A 27,378-nucleotide genomic window follows, 5' to 3' on the forward strand; every position below is an offset into this window, starting at 1 on the left:
CCTCTGCTGGGAGGAAGGAATATGAACTATATTGCCTTCTAGGAGGGCAGATACCTGAGGTTCAGTTGCTTTCCCAGTCAGAGAAGATCCAAAAGCACTTTTCCTGGTTTCTTAAAAGACCCAGTTCCCAAGCCATTAAGCTTTATATCCATGTTGGAATTGGAAGCCTGGTACACCATATTGGCAGTGGGAATTTTTGTTGGTCCTGGAAAGCAAAATTCTCTCTTTTCTTTCTTTCTTCCACAGCTGGAGAGAAAGGAGAAGGAAATGGTTAATCACCTTTTACAGTTATTGCTTCTGTGATAGGCACTTTTTCAGCCTATTACCTCTCCGGCCATGGCCAATGTATTAAAAAAAAAATAAATCAGATTTTTAAACTTTAGGATGGATCTTGAAGGATATTATTTCATGCATGCTCACAAGGCCCTTGCTTCACATGCCCTGGACATTTAAGGCTAGCTGAAAAAAAGAAAACAAACAAGATATGCAGCTGATCATGTGAGAATTTGATGAGTGGGTGAGGCTGGCATCCTAATAAATGAAATATAACAGTATGGTGAAAAAAATCTGTCCTCCTTTCAAGGCCCTTAACCTAAGTTTTATGTAAAAGATATATCTCAAAGAGGAGCTATAATAAAGTGAGCAAAGAGGAAGGATGAGAAAAGGCTTTTTATGGCTTCACTTTGAAGGGATAGGATAGGATAGGATAGGATAGGATAGGATAGGATAGGATAGGATAGGATAGGATAGGATAGGATAGGATATCATTTAATAGGAGTAAACAGGATGAAACATTCAAGATAATGAAAGTTTGATGTGGTCATACCTCCAAAATATTATGTAGAAAAGGAAAGAAAAACAAAAGGGAAAAAAAAAAGGAGAAATATCATGGTTTACTCTTAACCAAGAGCTAGAGGAAGATCCAGTTGAACATCTTGCATAGGTTGCTGGCGCAGGAATCTATATTTGAAAATTAGGAGTGAAATTACCGAAAAGCTGAGAAATTGTTACTATAACTGTAGAACTCTGAACACCCAGAATGGAATTATTCCCTCTTTATTTGTGTGCTCCACTCTGTCTTCTCAGAGGCAAAAAGATGGACTTCACAGTCAATGCAAATGACTGTCTCTAATGCAAAATTCATCATGAATTAATGCAGACATGTAATACAAATCTGGTGAACTTCACACTCTAAAGGTATATGTCTTTTTTCTATTGATTTTTTTTGATATAATATACATGCATCAGTCAGAATAAGCAGAGAACAAAGGAGGTAGGGAGGGGAGTGTGTCATGGAGGAAGGCATGGGGAAAGGAAGCAGATGGAGGAGGAGAATAAGGAACTACGGCTGCAAAGAAATAGTCTCCTCAGAACGCACAGAAGAGATTGTACACAGAGAGGGCTGGATTGTGCAAGGTAAGAGAAAGGGAAATGGTAATGGAAATGGAAAGAAGAGAAAACAAAGCCAATGGAAACTTTTGAAATGTAAATATGTGAAAAAGGAGAATTGAAGCTCGATGATAGAATGAGAAGGGATGATTTTCACTATTATGCAGAAATGGAGCATGGGGAGAGCTCTGAATAGAAAAGATTACATTATGCATAACAAGGTTTGATACATTTTTAAACTAAATTTAATCTTAAAAATTATTTTATAGAATAAGTAGGGGGATGAGAACTCTTTTCTCCTCACAGAAGAACAAAGAACTTCTCTGGTATGAAACCTCTGTTACTAGAAAGCAATCAATATAGGGTATGGTATCAGCAACTGGTTTCCTTGGAATGATACCACATTCACATTGCACCCTATGAAAGCGGGACATTTGCTTTCCCCTTTTCAATATAAAATGCAAAAGGTCTTAAGGAAACAGCTATTTTTACTGAGCAGATAGCTAGAGATATTTTGGTGATAAAGGGCAAAGCTATTGTGGTAGCAGTCAGGAAAGAGGGGCAGGGTGGAGACTTTGCAGGAAGGGAACTTTGAGAAGGATGCATCAGCAGCAAATGGGAAATGGAGGCAGAATCTCACTCACAGACTTCACAGAATGAAGTTTTTCTCCAAAAGGAGCTGTTTTGATAAATGGGAGGATTGGCTCATTGTCTGTTCTTAAGACACGGCAGTTGGTACCGTGAACTACATGCAAGCATAAAGCAAAGGCATTTTGATACAATAGCTCTGTACTTCCAGCTAGAGTGCTGGTGATGACTGTGCAAGTAACTCTGGTTTTGCTCTTGGATTTATGAAGTCATCAGACAACAACCATCAAAGTCATGCCAATAATCTAATTGCTTGTTCTGTGTTTATCCAACAAACAATTGGAAGCAGAATTACATTCCAGAGGTTTCATTCTACAACCCAGTCCTTTCTGATTAGGAAATCCAACAGAACATAAAGCCAACATATTTAAATATCCTCCAGGAAGTGAAACAGGAAATTAACTTCTCTCTTACTTATTGATACAGGAGCTATGTGCACTTAAAATATAATGGTAGTATGAAGAACTTACTATTTCTATGAACTTTTATACAAACACAAAAAGAAATTTAGAAGTCACATTTGGAGTTAATGAAGATCTGCATAGTCCTGTAAATCAATGACTTGGGGCATTAGAACCACATGCTAAGTTTTTATCACTCTTTTTATTGATGCTGTTTAATATTAGTGTGGTGGTTTCTAGGAGTTTCACTCATGGATTTTTTTAATGTTGTTCAGCTAGGTGGTATTTAACAGCAAAGATGCAAACTTTCTTTGCTGGTTAAATGGGAATTTAGGCTGTTCCCTGCCTGTGAATAGTGCTGATAGTGCCAGTGTTGTTTTTATGAGGCTGGTTCTCTTTTGTGGTATTTTTGTTGCACTCCTCTTTCATGCAAGGGCCTTTTGGTTTGCATAGTGGCTCATAGATCCCTTTTGCAGCAGTTCAGTACCTGCAGAAAGCAGTGGGGTTGAAGTAAGCTGCAGTCAGTTATTTGAAACTACTGGACCAAGACTCTGACAGTCTTGGCTAGCTTAGTGTGAAGTGTGGGTGCTAGTAATAAACACAGGGACTAATGCCACCAGAACAGGGTAGCTGAAAAGATGATTCACAGTTTTTGAGTTCTTTCCTGAGAGAAGCTGAGGCAGACATGAGTGGGCCATTATATTAGGAAGAAGAATTTTTTTTCTGCAGTTGAAGTTGATGGTCAGTGAAATTCTATGGCAAGAGTTCAAACTGTATATTTGCTTCTTTGCCAGGCTTAGACAATGCATCAATATTTATGGAATTATGCAATCTTCTTGGAATCTGAAAAAACTGCCAAGGAACTGTTTTTCTCTCCGCAACTTGAAATATCTTTGCTGTTTTCTTCTTGACCAAAACAAAAACAGCAATCATATATCCTAAGATCCAGTTAGTGACCAAATTCTAGATTTTTGGAACAACCCAGAAATTCTGTAAAATAGAGAAAAGCTTCAGAGACTAATAGAATCAATTATATCCTTATACATTCATAAACTAGAATTGGATATGTTGGTTTCAAGGGAAATGTCAAAACATTTTCTCTTTAACAGAGTACTTCACAGCTCTGTGGAACTTACATATAGACAGAACTAAGAATTACAACTCAGATAACAGATGTCTATTTTCCTCTGTACAAGGATGGTTACATAATTCTTGAGCTTTCCTATTATATAAACTGGGCCGTTTATCTTGTTAAGACATCAAAGGAATATACATTTGATGTGATAGTTTTTTTGAAAAACCATAATAAATTTTAATGGAGCTCAATTTATTTTCTTTTGTGTTTTCCATGTTATTCTATAAACTGAAAAAAAATTACAAAATTAAGTTTTATGCATTTTTATTCACTTTATAGCCCATTGTGGTTTGTTTAAACCAGTTGTTAAGGCTGTGGATCATCTGTGTAACAGCCAATTGCACTAAAATGAGGTCAGTGACTCAGCTAAATGCAGTGTTTTGTAAGCTGTAAAAGCAGGTATATCATGTCAAAGCTGACACAGGCCTCATCCTAAATCATATGGGAAATCTCAGCTTTGCTGTAAAGCCTCATTAATTTCTGTGGAGACAAACACACCATTCTGTAGGTAAGACATGGGCTGCAGATGTTCTTTACCAATCCCTGTCACATAAGGTATATTGAATCTGTGATAAATTGACCTGCTAACAAATAGTCTGAGTCTTCAAACTGAGGAAGAGCTAATAAATGGTTGGTACACCAAAACATTTGGCCACTTACCAATTATTCTCAAATTTTCAAAATGTTATGGACCCATTTGTTTTCTGTCTAAACCTACTGGACATTAAATTCATAGGAATGCCAAAAAAATCAGAACCATAAAATGTGGAATTATGTGAACAGCTTATTTTCATCTATTGCACTCGGCTTCTCTTATACCAACTCTCTCTTCAGGCTGAATTTTTATGATTGAGAAACATTTTATGAAAACCAGCAGACTCTTTAAATATATAAACATAACTGCTATTGCTATAATATTGGAAATTCTGAAAAACATCCAATAGTAACTAGATCAACATGTCCAGTCATGCAAAACATTTTATATAGAACTTTGGAAAAAAGTATGGAATCACTTGCTACAGGCATGCAGTTGGCCAGATTATTTTATTTTTAAATTCTGTTTAGCTAACAACCCACCTTACATTGGACTGGCTTGGCAAGAAAACAGCAGACACATTGCATCTTGTAACCTGGACTGCATATAGCTCTAAAAGGAAAGGGCAGAGGAAATAAATTTGGCAACACAACACATGAATCTCAAGAAAGTACCCTAAAATGTGTGGAGATACTTCATATTATTTAATAGTACCAGATTAGATATTGGGTCAAGATGTTAAATTTAGGATCCTGAATTTTCTCCTTGTCCTAGAGATCCCGTCACAGCTCTTTGGGAGCTGTTGGATAAAAATACCTTGTGCCCAGTGCCTGGGCAGTGGGAGGGGAGGCTGGGGGCACAGATGACTTTGTCCACACCTGGTCCTTCCCAGCACTGTGGCAGAAGGCTTTGTACACCGTCAGTCTGAGGGACTTTTGTGTATATCTGGAGTGAATGCCCCAAGAAAAGCCCTCTGGAGCAACTAGTGCTGTGCTCCATCTGCGAGGGTTGTCAGGAGCCCCCTGAGCACCCATGGGGAGGTGCCTGGTGGGAGCCGGCTGCTGCATGGGCCCTGTGGAGCTGCTTGGGGCCATTTCCCTTTGTGTTTTGTGGAAATGACCCAGGCCACTGCTACTGCCAGAACTTACTTTTTTTTTCTGTTTCCTTTTTTTTTTTTTTAATGCTGCTATCAGTGTTCTGTTGAATATTTGTCACAGCCAAACTAAAGCATTGTAAACATTTCTGCTCTTCCCCAGAGAGCTGAGGAAGATGCCGTCTGCATCAATGGTGACAGGGAAGCAGGACGGAGAGCCCCTTCCCTGGCAGATCCTGCCGCAGGCAGGCTGGCTGACCCCTGGGCTCCTTGGGACACCTCGGGGCTGGTTGGTTCCTGTCCCTTATGCCTCACCGGGTGGGACAGCTCGTCCCTCATGTGGGGTTGGCACCCAAGGCCAAGGCCAGTTGGAGCAGGCGTGGGCTGTGAGGCAGTGGTCAAGCTGGGGGAGCCCTGCAGGCACTGACCTTGGAGTGTTGACTGCAGGGGAAATGAAGTCACTGCTGGGTGCTCGAGGCAGGACCTCTGCAAAATACTTCAGAGGTGACACTGCAGGAGACTTTGCTTTCATGAAGAAAGGTGTGTTTTCTAGCATAACAGAATTGTGGTAACTGTTAGTGAGGAGGGTGCACACAAAGTGCTGCCACATCCAAGGCAGGACCCAGGCCACACGGGGAAGGACGGGAGTAGGAGAAACCATAATTGCAAGCAAAAATAGAACAGGGATGTGTCCTGGCCTGCAGCCCCTCTGTGCTCCTCACGTGTCCTCAGTTCATCCCGCAGCACTGGCCCCTGTAGCACATGTGGGATGGAAAATGGGATTTTCTTGCAAAATAAAGCAAGAGGTGTCTCTGTCTTCTGGGTTTCTTCCACGATGCAAGTGAAATGGAAAGTGGGAAGTATCTGGCTGGACTGCCTGGAAGAGGGAGAGGGAGCACAGGAGGGGGGCTGGGACAAGGGCTGGATTTAGGAACAGGGAGGGAGGGAGGGAAATGGAGAGAAAGGGTTGCCAGCAGCTGCTGGCACTGCAAGAGAACAGGAAAGAGAGAAGATAAGAGGAGAGGAAGGAGGGGCAAAGGCAGAGGGGAACAAGAGTGATGGGTGCTGTGGTGGGGAAGGGCCATCTGAGACTCTCTAACGCTGTGCTTGGCACCTGATTAATGTGTTTTTAAAAAGCTGGGATGCCAGGAACACTGTCTGACAGGTGATCTAATGCAATTCCTATGACTTCACCCTGTGCTATTTGTGCTTCTTCCGGCCAGCAAGTGATCAAGCCTTTACTTGAATATCCCAGTGTCTAAACTAGTTTTGGGTTGCACATTTAGCAAATATATGTGGAAAACTCTGACAATGTTCTGTTGAGATTTTTTCAGGGTCCTTTCATCAATGATGCTAACCCTTTCCATGGAGCAAAAGCAGATGTGCTCTTAGAAGCTCAGGGCTCTGAAATAGTTTGTGCTCCTCACTGCTGCAGAGAAACTTACAGTTCAGCCAAGTGTAATGTAAAACTGCATCTCATACTCAGGGAATAGACTGCTAAGGAGAGTGACTTTATCACTAGATCCCAGCCCTATAAACAACTGGACACATCTTGAATGATATTTATTTATATCAAAACATCTGTCTCTTTTCAGTCTAGTCTACTGTGCACAAATGGTGGTGACTTGTTTGTGTAGTGCTTCATATCTCTAGTGATAAGCTTACTAAAATTAGAAGATATGGAATAACTTAGTTTTTAAACTGCTAACTACTGCTAGGTTGAAATTCACAAGCTTGTGAAGAACTAATTTCATGTCCTGATTTTAATCCTTCGTGGTATATTTCAATCCTAAAGACAAGTACTTTTCACCAAAAGAAAGTCTTGTTTGTGAATGGTGTTTTTACTGCAAAAGAATAGCTAGAGTGTTATAGATATTAGTGTCCTGATTGCTACATGGAGCATCCTATTTTTATGCCTTATTGTACTGGGGTTTGAATAGCAAGGTTTTGGTAGTGGGGGGACTACCAGGGTGGCTTCTGCGAGGAGCTGCCAGGAACTTCCTCAATGTCTGACAAAGCCAATTTCAGCTGGCTCCAACACAGACCTGCTGTTGGCCAAGGCCAAGCTCATCATCAAGGATGCTGATAATGCCTCTGGGATAACAGATTTAGGAAGAGGAAAAAAACAACTGTGCAACTGCAGGTAGAGAGAGGACTGAGAATATGTGAGAGGAACAACTCTGCAGACACCCAGGTCACTGAAGAAGGAGGGGAAGGAGGTGCTCTAGACACAAGAGCAGAGATTCCCCTGCAGAATGTGATGAAGATCATGGTGAGACAGGCAATCCCCTTGCAGTCCATGGAGATCCACCTTGAGGTATCCACCTGCAGCCCATGGAGGACCCATGCTGGAGCAGTCTGTTCCTGAAGGACTGCACCCTGAGGAAGGGACCCCTGCTGGAACAGTTTGTAAAGATCTGCAGCCTGTAGGAAGGACTTGCATTGGAGAAGTTCACTACTTTTGTGTGTTTGGGGTATCTCTTTTCCATTTTTTCTTGCAAGAAGCTCATACTCCAGGATATTACATAGAGGAAGGCTTTTCTCTAGATGCCATTGTCCCTAGACACTATATAGGAACATAGTGAGTGATAGGTAACCCAGGTGTTCCTTGGGATTCATTGGAGACATCAGACACCTTTCCACTTGTTCCTATATAAAAGTTTCTCTGCCAGTCCTCCTGTAGGCTGGATTATGTTGGACTAATAAGGCAATAAGGTATGATAAGGTTACATTTAATTTTCTAGAGCACAGTAATCTCTAGTACTGTTTAGGATTCTTAATTATACTAGAGCTATTTCCTGTGTTGTCACATTAGGTTACTAGTTTATTTTTGTGAAAAATAACAACTGTATTTTATATTGCTGAGTAGTGTCCTATCTTAAAACCATTGTATTTGTACTCTGTTTGCTGTAGATTGATGATTCCATTCTCCACTACTTTGGAAACCACATGAGAAGAGCAGTTTTATATGCACCTCCTGCCCACCGTGAGACCGACCGTCAGCTCTGTCAGCGCATCCTGGAAAAACATGGATATACAGTCACAGTCCTTGAAAACAGGAGACTAGTGGAAAACCCCAGGCATGAGGGCCCTTATCGCAGTAAGACTAACTGGACTTAGTTAATTCATTTATTACTAAATGTGATCACTAAATACAGTATTTATTTAGCATTCTTCCACAAAGATAAAGCTTATAAAGTCCAATACAACTAAGGATAGAAGCCAAATTCTAGCCCTTCTCAGTTGTGAAGGTAATTTTCCACAATTAGGTGATTCTTCCATTAGATATATCCTTCCTTAAAATAATGCAGCAGAGTAGTTTGTCATAGTCTTGACAACTAAATCACATCAGTCTGGTTTCTGATGACTTCTCATACCAACTTCATCAATATAACTGAGTGATTTTCAATAGTGCATTTTATAACAAAACACATACCTGTTACATTTAGTTCCTTTTCATTTTCTCTCTTAAAGAAAAGCTGTATCCACAAAAGTACTTTTTTCCTCTGGTAATGTTTTGATTGTTCTGTAAGCTTGTTAAAGAACATGATACAGAAAAAGTACATTTTCCATTTGCTGCAGAATCTGGGGTGCATTACTGTTGGTTCTTAGTTTCTGTTGAAAGTTGATCCACAGTTAAAACAGGCTACTGAAGAAGCCTGGTCTCTTGCACAAGGGACTATGGCTTTGTTGTGTTCAGTTACACTGTGCTTGATAAAGGAGCTTTGGGCATATATAAACTGACCATGTTTAAGAGCTCTTGGACACCTTAGATGTATGAACTGAAACTGTGTTCTCTGTTTGGTCTTCTGTTGCAAGTAAGTTTGGAAACTGGATGACTTTGAAAAAATACATAGGTCACCATTCTGTCAGATGGAAAATGGTGTGGTTGGATATTTCTCATGCTAAAGGGAGTGCTGTTTGCATCATTCGGGCTTTCAACATTTCTGGGGTTGCCAGAGAGCTCAGTTTTGCTTTGAGTTTAACCAAACCGAGTAGTTTCATAGATGAAAACTATAATTACTTAGCATGCTCGAGGCTGCCCAAAATTCCATCACTAATTTCAAGTTTCTTTAAGAAACTTTCTTGAAAATGAGGTTCACTCAGTTTTCTTTGGCAGGCTGTACCAAGAAATAGTGAATGGTCTTCACCTCATTCTTATTTGAGTCTGGTAACATAGGCATATTTTAGCCACTCCTTGCCTTGAGTAGTTTCCATCACAGTGACAAGACACAGCATGTCTGCAGGTTTTGCTAATGTCAGATGGGCTGCAGAGAAAAGATGGCATCTCTGGGGATCATGTGCACCATCTCTGTGAAACACTTTTGTTTCAAATGGCTAAGGAAGTGGGTATGCCAAATTCAGTTGTGACCCATAAAAAAAAAAAAAGACTGTACTAGATTTTCTTACAATGATGAGTTCAGATTGACGTTCTCCAATACAGGTTTTTGCACTGCAAACATTTTCCCTGCAGAAATCAGCTTAACTGTGGGTATTTATATTTTACAGGCTAGAACCAGTATTTCCTGTAGTATTTTTCCAGTAATAAAAAAAAATTAAAAACTGAAAAGATTTTAGGTATTTTCCAGGAACATCCTACAGCTTTCAGCAGATGCTGGATTACATAAAAAAGTCAAATGCTTGCCAATTTAAGGCAAAGAGTAAGACTATTAATTCCATTTCATGGCGACATAACTCTGCCTTTAACTATTCCCTGTTATGTAAGTGCCTAGCTTTAAAGTTACGTTTTAAAAACAAGAAGTAAGTAAAAGAGCATGTCTGCATACCAAACCAATGATCTTTTCTTGCAGCTAAGCAAACTGCATTCAAAGTTAATTTTTTTTACCAATAGATGATGGGGTTTACTGTTCTGGATGGCATAGTACTTCTTATTTTGGAGAAGGGTATTTTGGCCTATGCTTTGGCATATTTTCCTAATAGGAGTGTAATAAGTTATTAAAAATATACTCCTTGAAGCCTCAGTTAAAAATATATAGGTAACGAACTGAGAAACATAGATTCTGAATGTTGTGAAAAATCTGTAAAAAGAATCATTCCTTCTTACATGGTATTATTTAGCAGCTCTATCTGGTGCTTTATTTTTGTTCAGTCTGTCTTACTCATGTATCTTTCAAAGTACACTTAAATTTGAAAGGATTTTTTGTTTTGAATGGCTGAGGGCCAAGACTCTAGCTGAAGTCATATATGGAAAAAAATTCACCACAAAACATTCCTAACTTTTTTTGTGCTGGCCCACTAAGAATTTTGGGACCAGCTCTGCTCCTGTTTGAAACCCAAATGTGACAGCTCTGCACACTGATCTTCCAGAAAGATCCTCCACACCTGGGCTGCAGTACTGTGTTGAATTCATTGCTGCCAGAGAGAAACGGAGGAATGGTTTTCTTCAGTGGAAATTTTTCACTTCTTACAGACCAGCCAAAACATTTTGAGTTTTGGTAACTGGAAAACAGTTGGCCAGAAAGGAAAAGTATACTTTTTTTTAGTCATGGCAGAGTCTGTGGGTTATGGGATTACTATGAAAAATCCATACAGATGTGTTCTGCAGTAAAACATAAATTATTCAATCCCCTAATTTTTGACTGAAAAATAGCTTTGTCAGTAAATTCTCAAGCAGCTTTGCCTGAACAAAAAGTATTTGTGCTTTCACCATTCCTTAGCAATCAAATCCACATGGAGAGAAAAGTCCATGGACTGATGGTATCTGTCCCTGCTCTGAGCTTTTTGAGACTTACTTTCTCAGCAGCCCTAAATGAGCCAGTTTTGCTATAAGTTTAACATGTCTCTTAGTCTGCTGCTGGCATGGAGATAGAGAGGTGGTACTGTATTAGTAGCAGATGATGGGATAGTCAGATTATGCAGAGAACTGGGATTGCCACCTTTGGCAATCCATTTTAGCATGGTCAGTACCTCCAGTAAGTATCTGTGGTAAGTCTGTTTTGAAGCAAGCAGTTCAAAAGAAGTTGCATAACAGCAGATGAGAAAGATATCAGGTTGTATTGGCCAGCACATCTACAAATGGTACAGTTGTTTTGTTTGCCAGCTAGGCAGAAGAAGGTGTCATTGGTGTGTGGCTCCTTCCTTCCTTCTGTGTCCTTTTTTAAAATGTGAACCTCTGCTCATAGAGGCGTAGCCTCTGGGACACATTCTGCCTTTGCCACAGCCTGGAGGGTGTTGAAACCAGTGTCACAATCTCATGGAAAATGATAAAAGGATCAGGAGTGAGAAAGCCCCACACCTTCAGGCTTTCTCCTGGGAGGTTTGCCATGCTGAGCTGTACAAACTACAGGGTTTCCTTCCCTCAGCCTAGGACAGAGCTGTGCTGCTCTATCAGAGAAGAATGGGATTAGCCATCTGGCTTCAGAGCACTCTTAGATTCTCCCAGAGAGGCAAATACTGGAGAAGAACTTGCCAAATATTTTCCAATGTCTTCTGCCTTCTTTGTTCTTCCAGTCAGAGAAGCTCTCATCTCTGATACCGCAGTAAAGATTAACAAGATCTGTGGGTCCCTTCGGCTCTGTGATGCCCTGACAACATTTTCACAACAAACATTTTTTAAAAGGAAGGTTTTATCTCAGAATTTTTTTTCACTAAAATGCATTTCTGCCCTCCAAAAATAATGTTCCCTAGTTACTGCCTGCTGCCTGAACCTTTTATGAATTCCGTACTTTGCCCAGATGATATCTTCAAAGAGAAATAAACTCCTTATATCTTTCATTCTGGAGCCATCAGTTTTTCTGTTCTTTGCTCAGTGTGCCTGCCTCATTAGTCATTGGTAGCCCTCCTTTAAAAGGCATTTCCTTCATTTCTCAATTCTTCACCTTTCCTAATAGTTAAGCAAATGTCAGCACACTGCAGACTCCAAAAAACATGTGCAGTTGTATGTTACAAATCCAACCAGCCAGTTTTAGTTCATGCAGCAATAGCATGCAAAGTTCTGTTGTTAGTGGTGCATCTTGGAATGGAAAAGATTCTGCATAACCTCAAATGATAGCCAGTTAGTTTGGCCATGGAATAAAACACATGTATTCAAGCTACTGGCAAACTGAGTGCAATGTAACATTATATGCTCCCTGCTGCCTTAGAATGTTAGTAATTTGATGGAAGTTTTTGCAATTGTATTGAGGGACTTTTAAAAAAGGAATCATAAACCATTTTCTTAGTATTCATTTTACACGATAATTTCTTATTTTTAAAATACCAAGTTAAGTATTTAAACTTAACTATGGCTTCTGTTTGCAGTTTTAGTGACATCCATTGAAAATGAAATTTTAGCCATGCCATGAGAAAGATATCTACAGTACCTATATTGCTTTGGATTGGGGTTTTTTTTGTGATTTATTGTTCCATAAAATAAGTATTGAACCCAATTTAGCTTTGGTCAATATTTAGCTCTTCTGTCAATTTCCACTGAAATCAATACCAGTTTCATTTCCTGTTCATTCACCTGACATTGTTGAGTGGAGATAGTACACTATATATATCCTCAAATTTACATATATAGCGAAGAATATTAGTTCTGAAGTTTTTTTTTCATTTTTTTGGCTTTATAAATACATACTTAATGCTGTTCTATTTTCTGTCACGTTAAGAGCTTGCTGTGTTTAAGTACTTGGCCGTGCTAACTAAGCCCTCGTTCCAGCAACTAACTATGAGGATGATCTGGCTTTTTGCAGATGTGGGAGTGGTGCTTGGGTGGAGCTGCATCAGGAACAGGAAGGGATGAGTGAGACAACACCCATGGGAGCAAATCTGAGTGATCTTGGCCCTTCTTTTTGCATGCTGGGCTCGAGAGATCTGTCTCTTATTTAAAGGAGTACTACTTACAGCAAACAGTGAACAACTGTTCACTGATAAAGCAAACTGTATGTAGTCAGGCATAACTCATTTTGCTGTAAAATGGTGATTTGAGAATTGTGTTCTTAGGAAGGTATGGCCTCTGCTGCCTCCCTCCTTTGCTCTCTGTAGAGAGTTCTGTTGCTTCTTTGTACCCAGTGGTCACTCCCTGTAAAACCAGCTGCTTTGGGAATGTCAGGGAGCAGGAGACTGCAGGAGCAGGCACAGGTGTTCTTAGATGTGGAGTGATGCTAGCTGCAAAGTTTTCTGTCTCCCTCTGTGTGCTACAGGAATGAAGAAGCAGTTGGGGACAGATGAAAGAAAACTCTCCTTTGATTCTTCCAAAAAGCAATTTTCCAAGTCAGCCTTTATTAATTTTTCATTTTGGTTTGTTGGGTATCGTTTGGAAAAATTACTTTTTAAAGAAAATCTACATTTTCCATGAGAAGACAGTGATTCTGTTCACTTTGATTCATAGTAGGAGTTAGGAGGCAGAGAAATGCTGCCACATCAGAGTTAGAGATGGAGGAACTTAGATAAAAACTGTATGAGTCACAGTTAGAACTAGGATGAAATGCATGATCTTTGCTGTATATCTTTATGTTACTCCTTTAGCATATTGTATCACCCCTAGTACTCCTCACTGTACATACTTTTGACCAGAGGCTAAATAGCAGAAGTGTCAGCCTAATTGCTGACATCTGGGCCAGCAGCAAGGTAGGAACTTGTAGAAATGCTACTTCATAAGTGCAGCCAGTAATAGTTTCCTCAGGACTGCTAATTAGTGTAGAGAATAAACTACAGCCGTGGCTTTCGGAGGCCCTCAGGGCCATGTCTGGTGACTGTCAGACATTCGCTTTTCATTTTCCAAGATACAGTATATCAGCAAAATAAGTGAAAATGAGAGAAGTTGGTAGATATAGGAGGACACAGTGATGCTCTTTCTTCAATGAGTGTGAAGGCTGGTATGTTTGAGTGAACAGAGGTACTTGTTAACATAAAATATTAACAAAGTCTGGTGCTAAGAAAAAAAGAATGATCTTTTCATCATGCCTATAGTAAACAGTACTACAACAACAACAAAGTTGTTATTAGGAAACCTGTTTTGGGGATAAGGCTAGTGAAGTAATCAAATGGATCCCCTGGAGCTGTGGAGCATTTGATCTTAGACATCTCGAAATATTAGATAAAGAGGTTTTATTGGGTGTAGTGAGTCCCCTTGTGGGGTAACAAGATGATCTCACAGATTTCTGGAAGTCTATGACTAACTTTGAGCAATGAGGCAAACAAGAAACTGATTTTTAGAAAAACATGATTTCTAAAGCAAATGGAGCAATTTCAGGTATGAATCAGGTGTGGTGATTCGGGGCTTGGAGAACGTGTCCTCCAAATACATATGTATCTTCAGTATGTAGTTGCATCTTCTTAAAATGCAAAATATTCTCAAAAAATCAAAATCTATGAGAATGCATTCCTGACAGGAGGGGGAAAAATGGAAGGGAGTACAAAATCAGTGGTTTTTAGATACTAGGCAGCTGAAGTTTGAGAAGGTAGAAAGCAAATAACATATTTTGAACTAGGGATGGTTTTCATGGGACAGTATGTAAAAATCAGTACTCATAGAACCAAATTTCTTTCCTTAGTGAGTGGTTTTCTATTGAGTTAGAAATACATTAACAGGAGTAGGTAACATTAGTTCTAACTTTCCTTTTTTTTATTTTATTTTTAATTGCTCAGAATACAGTTAGGAGGAGCCCTTACTTGCTGTTTGTTACAGCCTCAGACAAGTTTCCATGAAATCCAACTAACTTTAGCAAACAATTATAAAGACTAAAGGCCTCAAGGAAAATTGCTTATGTGTTCTGTAAACATCTGTTTGCCATTTTCAATTACAAGGACCAACCCACTGAAGGAAGCAGTTTAGTTTTTTTGGAACAGAAATGGGACACTGGGGTTTTTGTTCTTTTTCATGGTGGAGAGTAAAGGAAATGTCAGGAATACAGAGGTCACTAGATGCTCAGCTTTTATAAATACAAAAGTCTCTGAGAAAATTAAAGTAAATTGGAATCAGGTTCTGAAAGTGTAAACAATCCTGTGGAGGTAAGGTTAAATAAGCAGAACTGGAGCTCTTAGCATGCCAGCAAAAGCACAAGATCATTCTATCATAAGTAAGTAATTTAAAATATTGTGCAAAATAATAATGCTGAGACTAGCCACAGAAGTATTTTGTGGGTTACCATACAAATACATGTGTATCTTCAAATCTAGCAGATGTAAATTCTCTTCCCAAAATCATTTTGGTTAACTGCTGGTACAAATATATAACCAACAGTATACAAAACTGATTGGCTTTGTAATGCAAAATATATGTCATGTGAGTCCTGAGCAAAGTTTTGACAAGTAAAATAGAAGCATACTTTTTGTATGTTATTAAGCAAGGAGCTTCCTAAACAAGCTAAATAGGTAGAAATGTGGTCCTCAGAACACAGTGTGTTACAAGCATGTGCTCTCTAATCTGATGCTGTGGTTTCTTGTTAGAAAATCTAAATGCATCATATATTTTTCTGAACAATATGTATTCTTCTTCCTAATTATTAGCAGAACATAGTCATGCTTTCTAGAAGAAGAGCGCACAAACAATTTCTTTGTAGCACTAAAATAAACCCTCTGTAAGATTGTGCTAAATCTCCTGTTTCAAATGCACTCTTTTCCCTGAGAAAGAGAAATTCTTTATTTGTTCATAACAAAGGATAAGGACACAGAGGTCTGTAAGGTAAAATCAAAATATTGCATTTAGTCATAAATTTACCCAACATATCATTCTTTGAATGTTCTTTTTAGTCTTATAAACAGAACATACAGTCCAGTGGAGAGTCGTATTTATGGGGCTGACCTAGAAATTCCAACAATTAAAATACTACGCACTGATTGCACAGTGAGCTAAAATTAAAACCTTACTGGAATAAATTATGTCATGCTAATAGAATCTGAAAAACACCAGTGTCCAGGCAGATCTACATGCTGGCCAAAGGAAATCAGCAATGTGCAGTTCCACTGAAATTAAATAAATACAAGGGATTTGGGTGTCGGTGTGCAAGCTTTATAATATGCAAATTATAACAAAAGTAACGTGCAAATCCTGTAAAAGAATTTGAGATAATGTTTCATAACTGTAGCCTGTGGGATAAGAAGGTAACAGCATATAATTGCTTTTTCAAGTATTTTAAAAATGCTTCACTTTAGAAATGAATCCTGGCTCTGATAGGGTTCAAGCAGAGACTCTAGTTTATAAATACATATGTCTGTTCCTAAATGTCAGATAATTGTCTGCTAAAATAGGTGATGGGAGAATGACAGTAAATCGAGCCAGAAGCCTGTCACAGTCCCGCCAGAGCACTCTCTCTAAGGGATTGTTGGGTAGGATTGCCCAGTGTTTTGGCTGCTGGAAGCTGTGCACCCTTTTTGATGTGCTCACTGGCTCTGTGCCCTGGTCAGCTGTGAGAAGTGTGCTGCTGCTTTTCATCACTGTGCTCCCATTTTAGGTAGAGGCATTATATACCACTGAAACAAAAACATTTTTTTTCTTTACTTTAGCTACCATGACTTTTATTTGTTCAGGCAGCAAAAAGCTTATACGCTATGTGGGCCTTCATTGTAATTTGCAGCCAGCCCACGCCATTCCTAGGTTCAGATTCCAACTTTCTCCAGCTGCATCCACTTTCAGCTGACAGCTCTTTTGAATGCTGCATCCCAAAACCACCCCAGACATCAAAAGTGCAGTAGCCACCCACGAGTTAGAACATCTTTCTGAAAATTTCACACAACATATTGTTGTTATGCTGGCTTATCTTACATCAAATAGGAATCTTTTTTTCATGAGAGGAGTGATTATTCTACCCTTCTGATGTTCATTGTACTCCATCAAAGTTGATTTTTTCAATGTAATATTGAATATTCTTTTATTCAGCCCCTGAATTTGTCCATTTGGAGGTAATCCTAGTTTGCACAGATGTCAAAAAGAATGGAAGCTTCTCTGACATATTTAGAGACTGGAACTATTTCTCAGTTTCAAGTTAGTCACAAGAGTTTTCAGATTTCTGGAAAAAATTATTTCATACAGAAAAATATTACTGAAAGTGACACCCACTCTTTGATTAGAAAGGAAAAACCCCACATGTCATTAATTTCTATCATTTTTGGCAGGCATATTTCCTTACAAAAAAATGTCCATTTTTCACAACAGAAGGTCAAAATATGGAGGGGATTTGGATTAAAAACTGACAAAGGAATAGGATTTGAGCAACCTTAATGGGTAGCAAGATTAAAGAAGTATAGTATTAACATATTTCCTCAATGGTGCCTCATATAAATAAAATATATTCAGACTCTGATAGAGGGAAGGACAGAAGAGCTTAGTGGCATGTGTTTTGGAAAGTTTGAACCAAATTGTTCAAGTCATAAAGTGTTTGTATAACAAGCTTATTGTTGTAATGACTTTGTTTCTGACAGTTGTGGTAATGCTTTCCAAAATAAATATTTAGCTATAAAAAGGAGTTTGTTTTAATTTATAGCAACCACTAAAAGTGTGTATGTATATAGAATACACTGAGTTTTCTACTGTGTTGTTTAAATGCAAGATGAATCTAGCACAGCCACAGTTATTTTAGAGCTGACAGCTCAGTAGATCAGTTTATTGGGAAAGGACTATTAGTATAAAGTGGTAAAATTAGACAAGACCATTTTTTCTTGATTTGGAAGAAAACCACTCTTTGCTACAATTCATTATTTTTTTTACAAGATATAAAATAGAAAGCCTATCAGCATACTAAAGCACTGTTAAACAGGCTGATAAACAAAATAAGAACAAGATCTAGCTATTTTGGACTAAATCAAGAAGTAATTTTTTGTGTTTGGAGTTAGGCATTTAAATATTCCTTCCCCAGCTGGCTTTAGTAAGTCTCTGAAAAAACCTTGCTCGCTCCAGTTTTCACAACCCCACTGAGGCCAGATGTCACTGGAACCTGTCTAGAAGTCAGTCTTCGACAAAAAATAATTGTGGTCATTTTTTGTAAAGAGTAGGCTGAAGACAAGGACTTTAAATACAGAGTCAGGCACATGTTAACCCTATTTTCACTTGAAATGTAATGCTATGACTTTAGAAAAAGGTTGGAGGACTTTTGGAGAAAGCTCTAACAACAGAGAGAACAAAGTATTCCAGAAAGTGCTAGCACAGAAGGTAATTGTAGACTAGTTATGTTGCCCTCTGTGTGAAGTAGGAGAAGGCATCAGGTTTTTTACTTCTCTACGCAGCTCCATGACACATCTGATTTACACCCCAGCCGTTATAGTACACATTTTTTGCAAATCTAATAATGTGAGGGTGTCTGTTGACCTTTAAAAGTGAGAGGTCTGATCCTAGATCTCTTTAAAATGTTTGGAGGCATAATTTTAAGGTCTACTTTAGAGTCCATGTTCCATTGATGCTCTACATGGTAGTCATAATGATATCCGTGTCACCAACTTTCACTACCCCATGGCGTGCCAGGTGAGTAGAGCTGAAAGGCAGAGTAGGGTGCTGCATAGAAAACAGTGTTTGTGGGTACAGTAGGAAGTCTCCATTACATTAGCCATGACTTAATTATTGCATCACTATCTTCTGTGGTTTTGTCTAACTCATAAATAAAATGGATCAATTCCCCAGAGCTGAGGACAAGTGATGCAGTATGGCTCATGTCCACATATCTGCACTCTGGTCCTGTCACTGAGGGTGGCCTGCTTTTCCCTGAGTTTTAGGAACTGTCACTGCCCTAGGCTGTCTCCTGGGGCATTGCATGGCCACCCAGGAGAAGAAAACAAACACAGCAGATGATTACAGACGAGTAGTTGACCCTTTGTCCTGACACTGTTTCGTCCATTGCCTTTATTCCCAAGCTTCTCTTATTCAGTATTCTGATTGTTTCCTGTTTCTTGGGTATTATGGATTCTGATACAATAATAAGGATTGGCATAGGCTGCCTGCATGTTGTAATTGCAGTGACCAAGGGCTGCCATTCGGACCTTAAAATATGGGGTTTTTGCGTATGTGATCAAACATCGTTCTTTTAACATTGTCATTTTTACTGTAATTCATTGTAATTAGAATGAAACAAGACATTAAAACAAACCCATCTACTCCTTATCCTGACCTCCTCTATATCCATAGAAGGGTAGAGGCTGTTTTCTCAGCTCTAGGACAGTTTAAAACCAATGATGAATTCTCGTTAGTGATGTCATTCAGAGGGTGGCTTAGCTCAAGTTCTCATGTTCCGTTGCAAAGAGTGGGAGTGGTGGAAAGGTTGGGGTGAAACGCAGAATGGAAAGTATAACCAAGCTGGCAGTTTGGTTCCTTTGGCCAGAACTCATCCTCCCCAGGAACTACTTTCCAATTGAATCTTCTTTCCAGCCTCCAGCTCTTTTGTTGCATGCACCTTTCTAAAAGCCCAAACTCTTCCTTGTAAGTAGCAGAATCAGCAGATTTGGCAATAGTCTAGTGGGAAAGTTGCCTCAGTACTTCTTGTTCTTGTTGTTAACTCCTGTGTACACACTTATCCAAGTTAGGATGTGCTTCCAACCCCTCCTCAGGTCCACAGGGTGCTTTGGGGCTCCCGTTCACTCATCCTGATGGGCATTAGGACTTGGGGACACCAGGGCAGGGGCTTGTATCTCTGTGACAGTGTTACTGGGGTTGCCCTGCCCAGCGTTGTGCCTCTGTGTTCCTTAGTGTGTGTGCACGTGTGTGTGTGTGTGCATGTGCATAAGAGAAAAGAGTATTCTGTGGATAGATCTCCCTCCTGCAATGTCCCTGGAAGCAGCTGGAGCAGGATGCTCTTTGGATTCCTCCACCTGCTGGGGTTTCTCTGGGCTCCCTTGGGCAAGTCTGTAGATGAGTTTTTATCACAGAACTAGTGATCACAGCACTTTTATTCAGCAACTAAGACATGGGTCTGAAAACTGTAATTCTAGTTACACTCAGTAAAATAAGAGAACTTCAGGTATAAATCTCCTCCCCCCCCCCTTGAAAAAATGACTGGACTTTTAGTAAATGTTTCTGTAATAGAATTTTTGAATCTTGGTGATTCTGCATCTATTGACTCTCATCATTTTATATTCCTGCATCCAGCCAAGAGGAGCTTTCCCTGTCCTCAGTGTGTTCTTCATTGCTACGTGTTTGTTTCCCTTCTTTTGTTACTCTACTCTGTGAGTGAAAGGTATCGCATTTTTGAACTGCTATTTTTTTTCATGTTATCTGAAGTTTAAATAAAAAAACTTTACAAAATCAGTGGGAGATCAGTGAATATCAGACCAGAGCAGGCATATATGCACACAACCAGCACACAGTTAGGTACTCAAAAGCTGTGACATCCATTTTTTCCAACTTTGATTTGACTCACTCGCTCATGATACATCCTTCCACTTCGTGACTATGTGCTGCTTTTTCATATGACTTTGCCTCAGGGTGCACAGGACAGGGATACAAAGTTCTTTGCTGGATATAGTCCCAAGAGTTGTTAGAATAACTTGGATCACATAGCAGTGAGAGCTGTCCAAAGGCAGTTGTGTCAAGCAGAGACTTCTTACTTGGCACTGAGCAGGGTGGAGCTACTCTTTCCTCTCTGCTGATGCTTGGAGATCTCAGTGCCCTCTCTCTCATCACGTGAAGCAGTGCGGTTTTCCTCCCTTAGTGGGATGCACATGTAAAAATTTGGTAATATTTGACTTATTTTCTTTGATTCATGCATGGTGCACTACCACCTCTCATGCTTAGCCTTAGGCCCTGCTACCAAGACAGGGAATCATTGCAAGTTTTTCAATGGCTATGGCAGATGAAGCATATGGACAATAATTTCCCTAACTATAGAGTTGCCCTCCCTATGATCTTCACCTCAACCTTATCCCCACATCTCAACAGCATGACTCTTCTCCTCCCCACATCCACATTCTGTTTCCAGTTTTCACCTGATTCTTCATGCCAGTCCATTCTCAGTAGCCTATCTCTTTTTCTGTCAGACAGTTTTCTTCTCCACATTCACAGAAGGTAAGGAGATACCTTCCTAAAGCTGAGCTTTGGGAAATCTGTGAAATCTGTGCTTTAATGAGGTATCGAGTACTTCCATCCCAGAGAAAATTAGGTCTCAGTCCTACAATGTTTTTTGTGCAAGTGAGAGACCTATCTAGCAACTTTGATTATGGTATTACTTGGTGTATTAAATACATGTAAAGTAAGAATTCTAGCATCTAGGAGCAACTATATATAAATCATTTTAGCTTGCATACAAGAAGAGTAATATTGGATTACTAGGTGCTTTTGGTTTCACTGAGGCTTGCTGTGCAGAAAACACCCATGTGTGGAGAACATACCAGAGTAATCTGAATATTCATTCAAAGCATGGTGTGTAAGCACAGAAGTGGAATAACAGGCTTGAGTGTTTGAATTGCCCCAATGTGTTTGCCATTAGGTCAGGACTGCATATTTTCTTTTTGTTTGCTATTGAACTCTACTGTAGTTCAGAAAGTATTTTGACAGCATATTTTCATAGCTTGAGTTGACAGATTATGCCGTGATAAAACCTATAGGTTCTTAAAGTTAGAATCTGTAATACAACTCCGTGGAGAATTAGTTACTTTTATTTCCAGTATTCTGCTCATTCTTTGGTTGCATAGAAAAATATATGGATATAGTTTAATAATACTGCAATTTATTTTTTTCTATTACATTTTGTTGTCTTATAGACACTTATCTGCAAATTGAAAAACATGCTTTAACACGTTTGCTGCAGTTCTGAAAATTCTGTTGTGGTTTTCTCTTATAGTATGGCAATTTTTTGGTTGAAGAAAGGATTGTTAATATATTGCATGACTCAGTGTAATACAAATGGAGAAAGGATTGTCCTGTCAGTTATCCATTCTTGTACTTATGCCTGCAATAGATTTCTTTTGCTTCTTTTAGAGAAAGTCATCTGCCTTGTGTCATCAGTTACTCCAGTAGCAGAGATAATAACTTTTTGACTTGGTAGGTAGGTCTAAGGCAGTTTCAGAGTTTGAGACCAGGTGAAAAAATGAAATATTTGAGAACATTTTGGGGAGAAACAGGTAGCTCTTGGCCTGTTACACTGATTTATTTTTTCACTTTTAAAATTCTCCTTTGGATTGACAAGAAAAGCAGGCTTGCAACCTGGCCCTTCCTGATATAAGGAAACAGCAATAAAATAACTCTCTCTTTTTTTAAGACAAGAGTGGAAGCATTATACCTCCCCATTTGTAGTTAGACCTAACATCTCTCCACAGCATTTGCAGAAGAGATACAGAACAGTCAAGCATTATCCTGTTTTTATGAGCAAGGCACTGTGATAGAACTTCAAATGGCTATTTCACTCCCCAAATACAGAACTCAGATGTGACTGTGCATTAATTCTTGAGCATAGGGCAGTCTGGTTCTACTCGGTTCATGCCAGCCTCTCCTCTATGAAGAATGCTTCCCTTGGCACTTCACATCCTTTAGTTGGGGGGCAGCTGAGCCAAAAGAAATAAAAAATCCTGATCATCCTCAAGGGGGGTGAATAGTGACAGTCCTCAGGATTCCTTCAGCCTTTCCCTGGCAACCATACAGCAACTGTACAAAGTATTTTGTGAATGAATTAACTGCATCCAACAGTCTCAGCCTCATATATAGTGTGGGGGTTTTTCTACACTTATAATACTCCACTGCAATTAACGTGACAAAAGATTTCAACCTAATTTGTCCAGCTAAGCAAGTGGTTACTGGGCTGTGTGTTATGGCAGAGTACAGTCAGTCTCAACAAGTGGCATGGAGCACATTGTGTGAAACAGCAAAAGGTTTGCATATGGACAGGTTTACAGCTGCTTTCCAGAATAGTTCAGAAAATATCAGAAACCTTGCCACCTTGTCCTGTGCTGTCTTCACTCAACAGAGTGAATAATCCTTTACTGCTGTTGTAGTGAGTCCTTATCAGTGATAGCTCATGACTATCAAGGGCCATGTCAAAAGAGAAATTAAAATGCTTCCATTAACTACTTCTTTAAGGGGAAAATTCCTGAACACCTAGGTGTGAGACATTCCTTTAGGGAAAGCCTTACAAATGAAACAGCGATATCAAAAACTTGTAAAATGGCTTATTGTTAACAAAGAGAAAGTATTCAGTCCAACAAGTGGCATTCTGATCTTTGCACAAGTGAGACAGCCAAGCTGCTGTAACCAGAAATAGGCTTCAAAGGATATTTTCTCCTGGAGTGTTATCAGTGAAGCTCAGATCTTCAGAGGTGTAGAATTCCCACATCCTCAGACCCCATCACACAATCTGCCTGATGCTGCTGCCCTCTGAGATGCTGAGGAGCATAAAATTCAGCCCAGGATCCAGAGCCAGTCAGTGAGGCAGAAGCTCTGTCTTTCAGACATCTGTTAGTGCTTCCACTGTCCTATTGACTCCTATTAATTGACTACATAGCAGGGATGAATACTGCTTTGTAAAACATATTTCTCTGTGTAGTTTAAAGTTGGATTTGTTCATAAGCAGCTACTTCAATAAATATGTTCCTGCTCTCCAAACTTGGTGCAATCCGCGCTCACTTTTGTTTTCTTCTTTTCCTTTCATGCTCATAAAGTGATTAATTTTAGGGTATGGTGTGAGCAAGTGCAAAATTGCAAATTGATTTGAAGTTAAAATAAAAATAAAGCCAAACAGTTTTTTAATTTCCCAGAATGAATGAAATACAGGAAGATAAGTGTAAAAGCTGAAAATTTTATTTGATTTTCAAAGTTCTTTCATTTCAAAATTCAGAATAGGAACCTTAGCACTGCAAAATGAAATTTCACTCTATGGTATTGGATGAAACTTACTCATTTGGTTAAACCATATAATATTTTTCTGTGTCTACACCTAGGAAATTAAAAGGTCCATAGAGGAGCATGCTTCTGACAGTTTTCCTGCAAAATCCAGCCTCCAATGCCATAGCTCATGGGGAAAATGTGATAACTTCAGAGGTTGGAATAGGATAACTTCATTTTAGAAATCACCTTCAGAAATTCTTGAAAATTATCCATAAGTTTAATACCCCACTAAATCTTACAGTTCTCATTTGGTTTCTGTTAACTTTGATGTATGATATCAGAATACAAAAACTCTCCAGAGACTATTTTTCTAGAAGAAGTTTTTATTGGTCCCTGCATTGCTATTTCCTCTGCTGGTAAAAAACATGTTTGTTTCTCTCTCTATTATCTGACTATTATCTTTTAAATTATTTTTCCGCATTAACTACTTCAATTATTTCAAAGAGTCAAAGCCAATGAAAACATTGGTATCTTGTTGAAAATTATAATTTGTAAATTATATCAATTTTCGGTTGAAACATTGATCTCTGAATTGGATAGCATGTACTTTGACTCAGAATAAAAGTAATGAAAGGTGATCACATCAGGTTTGAATCAAAATATGTTGTACTACTACTAGCTGAATTAGCAACTTGGGTTGATATTTTTAGGTGAACATCAGATACACATCACAGGTACACAAAACTTTTTAAGATGGGACTGGAAGATGGGGCTAGAATGACTGCAGGAGAGGAGGGGGAAAGAGCTGACAAAAGATGGGTGAATAAAAGCATCATGCTGCCAGCATGTATCCACATAAAGCTCACTTTGCCTGCATAATTAGATTTCATTCTGCAGATGAGTATTCCTTGTGTAGGCAAGGCCTTAATTAACAGGCTGAACTAAACAATCTTAGTTTGAAAAGTTGCTCAGAGAGGGTATAAACATGCTCATTTTGTTACCACTCTCCTGCTTGTCCAAATGTAAAGCAATACAAAGTAGTAGAGACTATCTCCATGAGGTGATTTCATACTAACTGATCTATGCATGCTGAGCTCCACTGACTTGCTGCATAAAGCAAAAAGGATTTCTGTAGTTATAGACAAAGTCCTTCATATGGAAAAAACTTCATGCAAACTGCTAATAATTAAATTGTTCAGATATCAAGTATTCCTTTTAACCTTCCCCTTCAAATGTCCTGTCAAAGCCTGCTTCTGGTTTGAAGTCTGCAGGAAATCAGCAAAACAGTGTGTATGTTGAAGATGGAATATTATGAATGTATTAATGCTTCTTCATTAAAGTCTCTAAAAATATTTTGAATCAAGTCTTTCCATTCAGATGACTTTTATTAATACTGTGCATTTTGTTCTTCTTTTCTCTTTTATTTTAAAATGTTTTAGCTCATGTGTCTTGCTTTACTTTAAAAATAATTTCTGTGAAAGGGATTCCTATGTTAAAACATGGTGTCTGACAGCTTGGGACTCTTTGCATGGGCCGCTGGTGTTATTACAATATTAATAATACTAGCAAATTTTTTCTCCAATATAGTTCTATAATTGTTAAATTTGCAAAAGGAAGACAGTCAGTTGGTGTCATGATCAGAGATGTTTGTTTTCCACAAAAAGTTAAGCTGTAGGAGAAGTGACACGGGCAATTTCTAGGTTATATCTGTTCACAGAGGAATCTGTTTGAGAACAAATAGCTGCTGTAACACATGCCTCTTTCATTTTTGTTTTCCAAGAATGTTTTTCCAGGTATAGTTGATGAGGAATGTATCAATATATTGAAATAGAAGTCATACTGCTCTGTCTGCCTGAATCTGAGAGACAGAATTAGGTGTACACTGTTTTTCTGATAGGAAGTCTCCTGAGATCTATAAATAGACATGTTTGTGTTCTGATTGTTCTGTACTGAAATAACTGGCTAGATGTTTAACTACTCTAAATAGAAAGCACAAATCATGGCAGGCATTCAAGCCTCCTGAACTCTTCTACTTCCTGGGCACTGGCTCAGAAACACAGCAGATCTGAGGGTACTTTTTCCTTTTCTTCTCTTCAGTACATTCATATTGATCACTCTGATGTATCCTAAAGGCAAATACACAGTGCAGCATATCCTTTGGTGTCAGGGATCAAATTCATTCCAGGACAGGATGTGTCACAATAAACAAGGGAAGGAAATGAGCTGCTTCTGAGAAATGGAGTTCCCTCCAGCTCCCTTTCAATTTGCACACAACTAGGCATTGTGCTTTATATATAATTATAATGATTTATTCGAAGGTGTTTACTAGTCAGAGGCATAACATCTTGCTTATCTGATAATTACATAGCTGGTGAGGTCATTGAGTAGGTTGTTAGCCCTGCCAATCTTTTGCACTAAAATGAAGTATTTGCTTGTACATTTCTTTAATGCTTCATTTGTTTGCTGTCTGTGACGTTTTTATCTACCTGCAGAGGATTTTTGTTGTTTCTTTCACAAAGAAGCATGTAGTGAGTCTGTCTTGCCTAAATTTCATATACCTTAATTACTTTTATACCGTAATACTGGTTCTCATAATGTGAAATCGAAGAACTCGTCACAATAATAAGTGTAGTGTAACTGAAAATTGATCTCTTAAGCTTTGTCACACTGCTTATAAACATAAAAAAGAGATAGTTACGTTCACAGTCCTGGATCCATTCTGTACAATCAGTTCATTACTGTACTTAATGTAAATTGAGTGCTAAATCTCCTTAAGTGAAATCTTCACCCTGCTTGACATTTGTAATCATGATTGGATAGGAGAAAAGTACATTTCAGAGAAGGAAATAAAGGAAATAAATAAAATAAATGCCTCTGTGGGCTATTTGGCGGAACCGAATTTAGAGGATAATCGAATCAAAGTAGGAAGGCATCACAGATGGATAGCACAAAATGAAATAATATGCATGTAATCTTCCCAACCTTGGGAAAAAGAACCAACCAGTCACTGAAATAGCTGTCCTGAAGGGAGCTTCGAGACCCGATGCTATACTCTGCCTTGGATGTTGTACAGCTTGACTGGCTACCCTTTTAGTTTGGAAGTTCATTATTACTAATTGCCATCCTGTCAATGAAATGATTTACCCTTTATTGAACATATTCATTGTGACCTCAACAGATGTGATAATTCTGTTGTGAGATGCCATTATCTCTAACTCGTCCAGATAAACAAATAACCATTTGAGGGAGCTGACCAAGCTCCTTTGAAGCAACACTGGCACTTCTACACCACAGCGCATGCTGAGATATGGGCAAACTTCAAGACTTTGTATCTTCTAATCCAGTGGTGTTTAAATTGGTGCAATTTAGTTCTGTCACTTCTTCAAGCAGCTATGTCTGATTCTGATGTTGCTTGTTTTCTGATAATAGAACCCCATGATCTCACAGGTCTCTTTTGCCCCAGAAAGGAAGCATCAGCACTAGCTCGGAAGCTAGGAA

General features: G+C 38.9%; 1 protein-coding gene across 1 annotated transcript in view; it reads left to right on the forward strand.

Moving 5' to 3' along the window:
• CPED1 (cadherin like and PC-esterase domain containing 1) overlaps window positions 1-27,378 on the forward strand; it is a 146,674-nt gene that overhangs the window by 4,492 nt on the left and 114,804 nt on the right. The window contains exon 3 of the mRNA XM_008926580.2: window positions 8,115-8,301. Within this exon, the coding sequence (XP_008924828.2) occupies window positions 8,115-8,301 (187 nt within the window). The remainder of the gene's footprint in view (window positions 1-8,114; window positions 8,302-27,378) is intronic.

Source organism: Manacus vitellinus, unplaced genomic scaffold, assembly GCF_001715985.3.
Source record: "Manacus vitellinus isolate BGI_N305 unplaced genomic scaffold, ASM171598v3 scaffold_13_pilon, whole genome shotgun sequence".
NCBI lineage: Eukaryota > Metazoa > Chordata > Aves > Passeriformes > Pipridae > Manacus > Manacus vitellinus.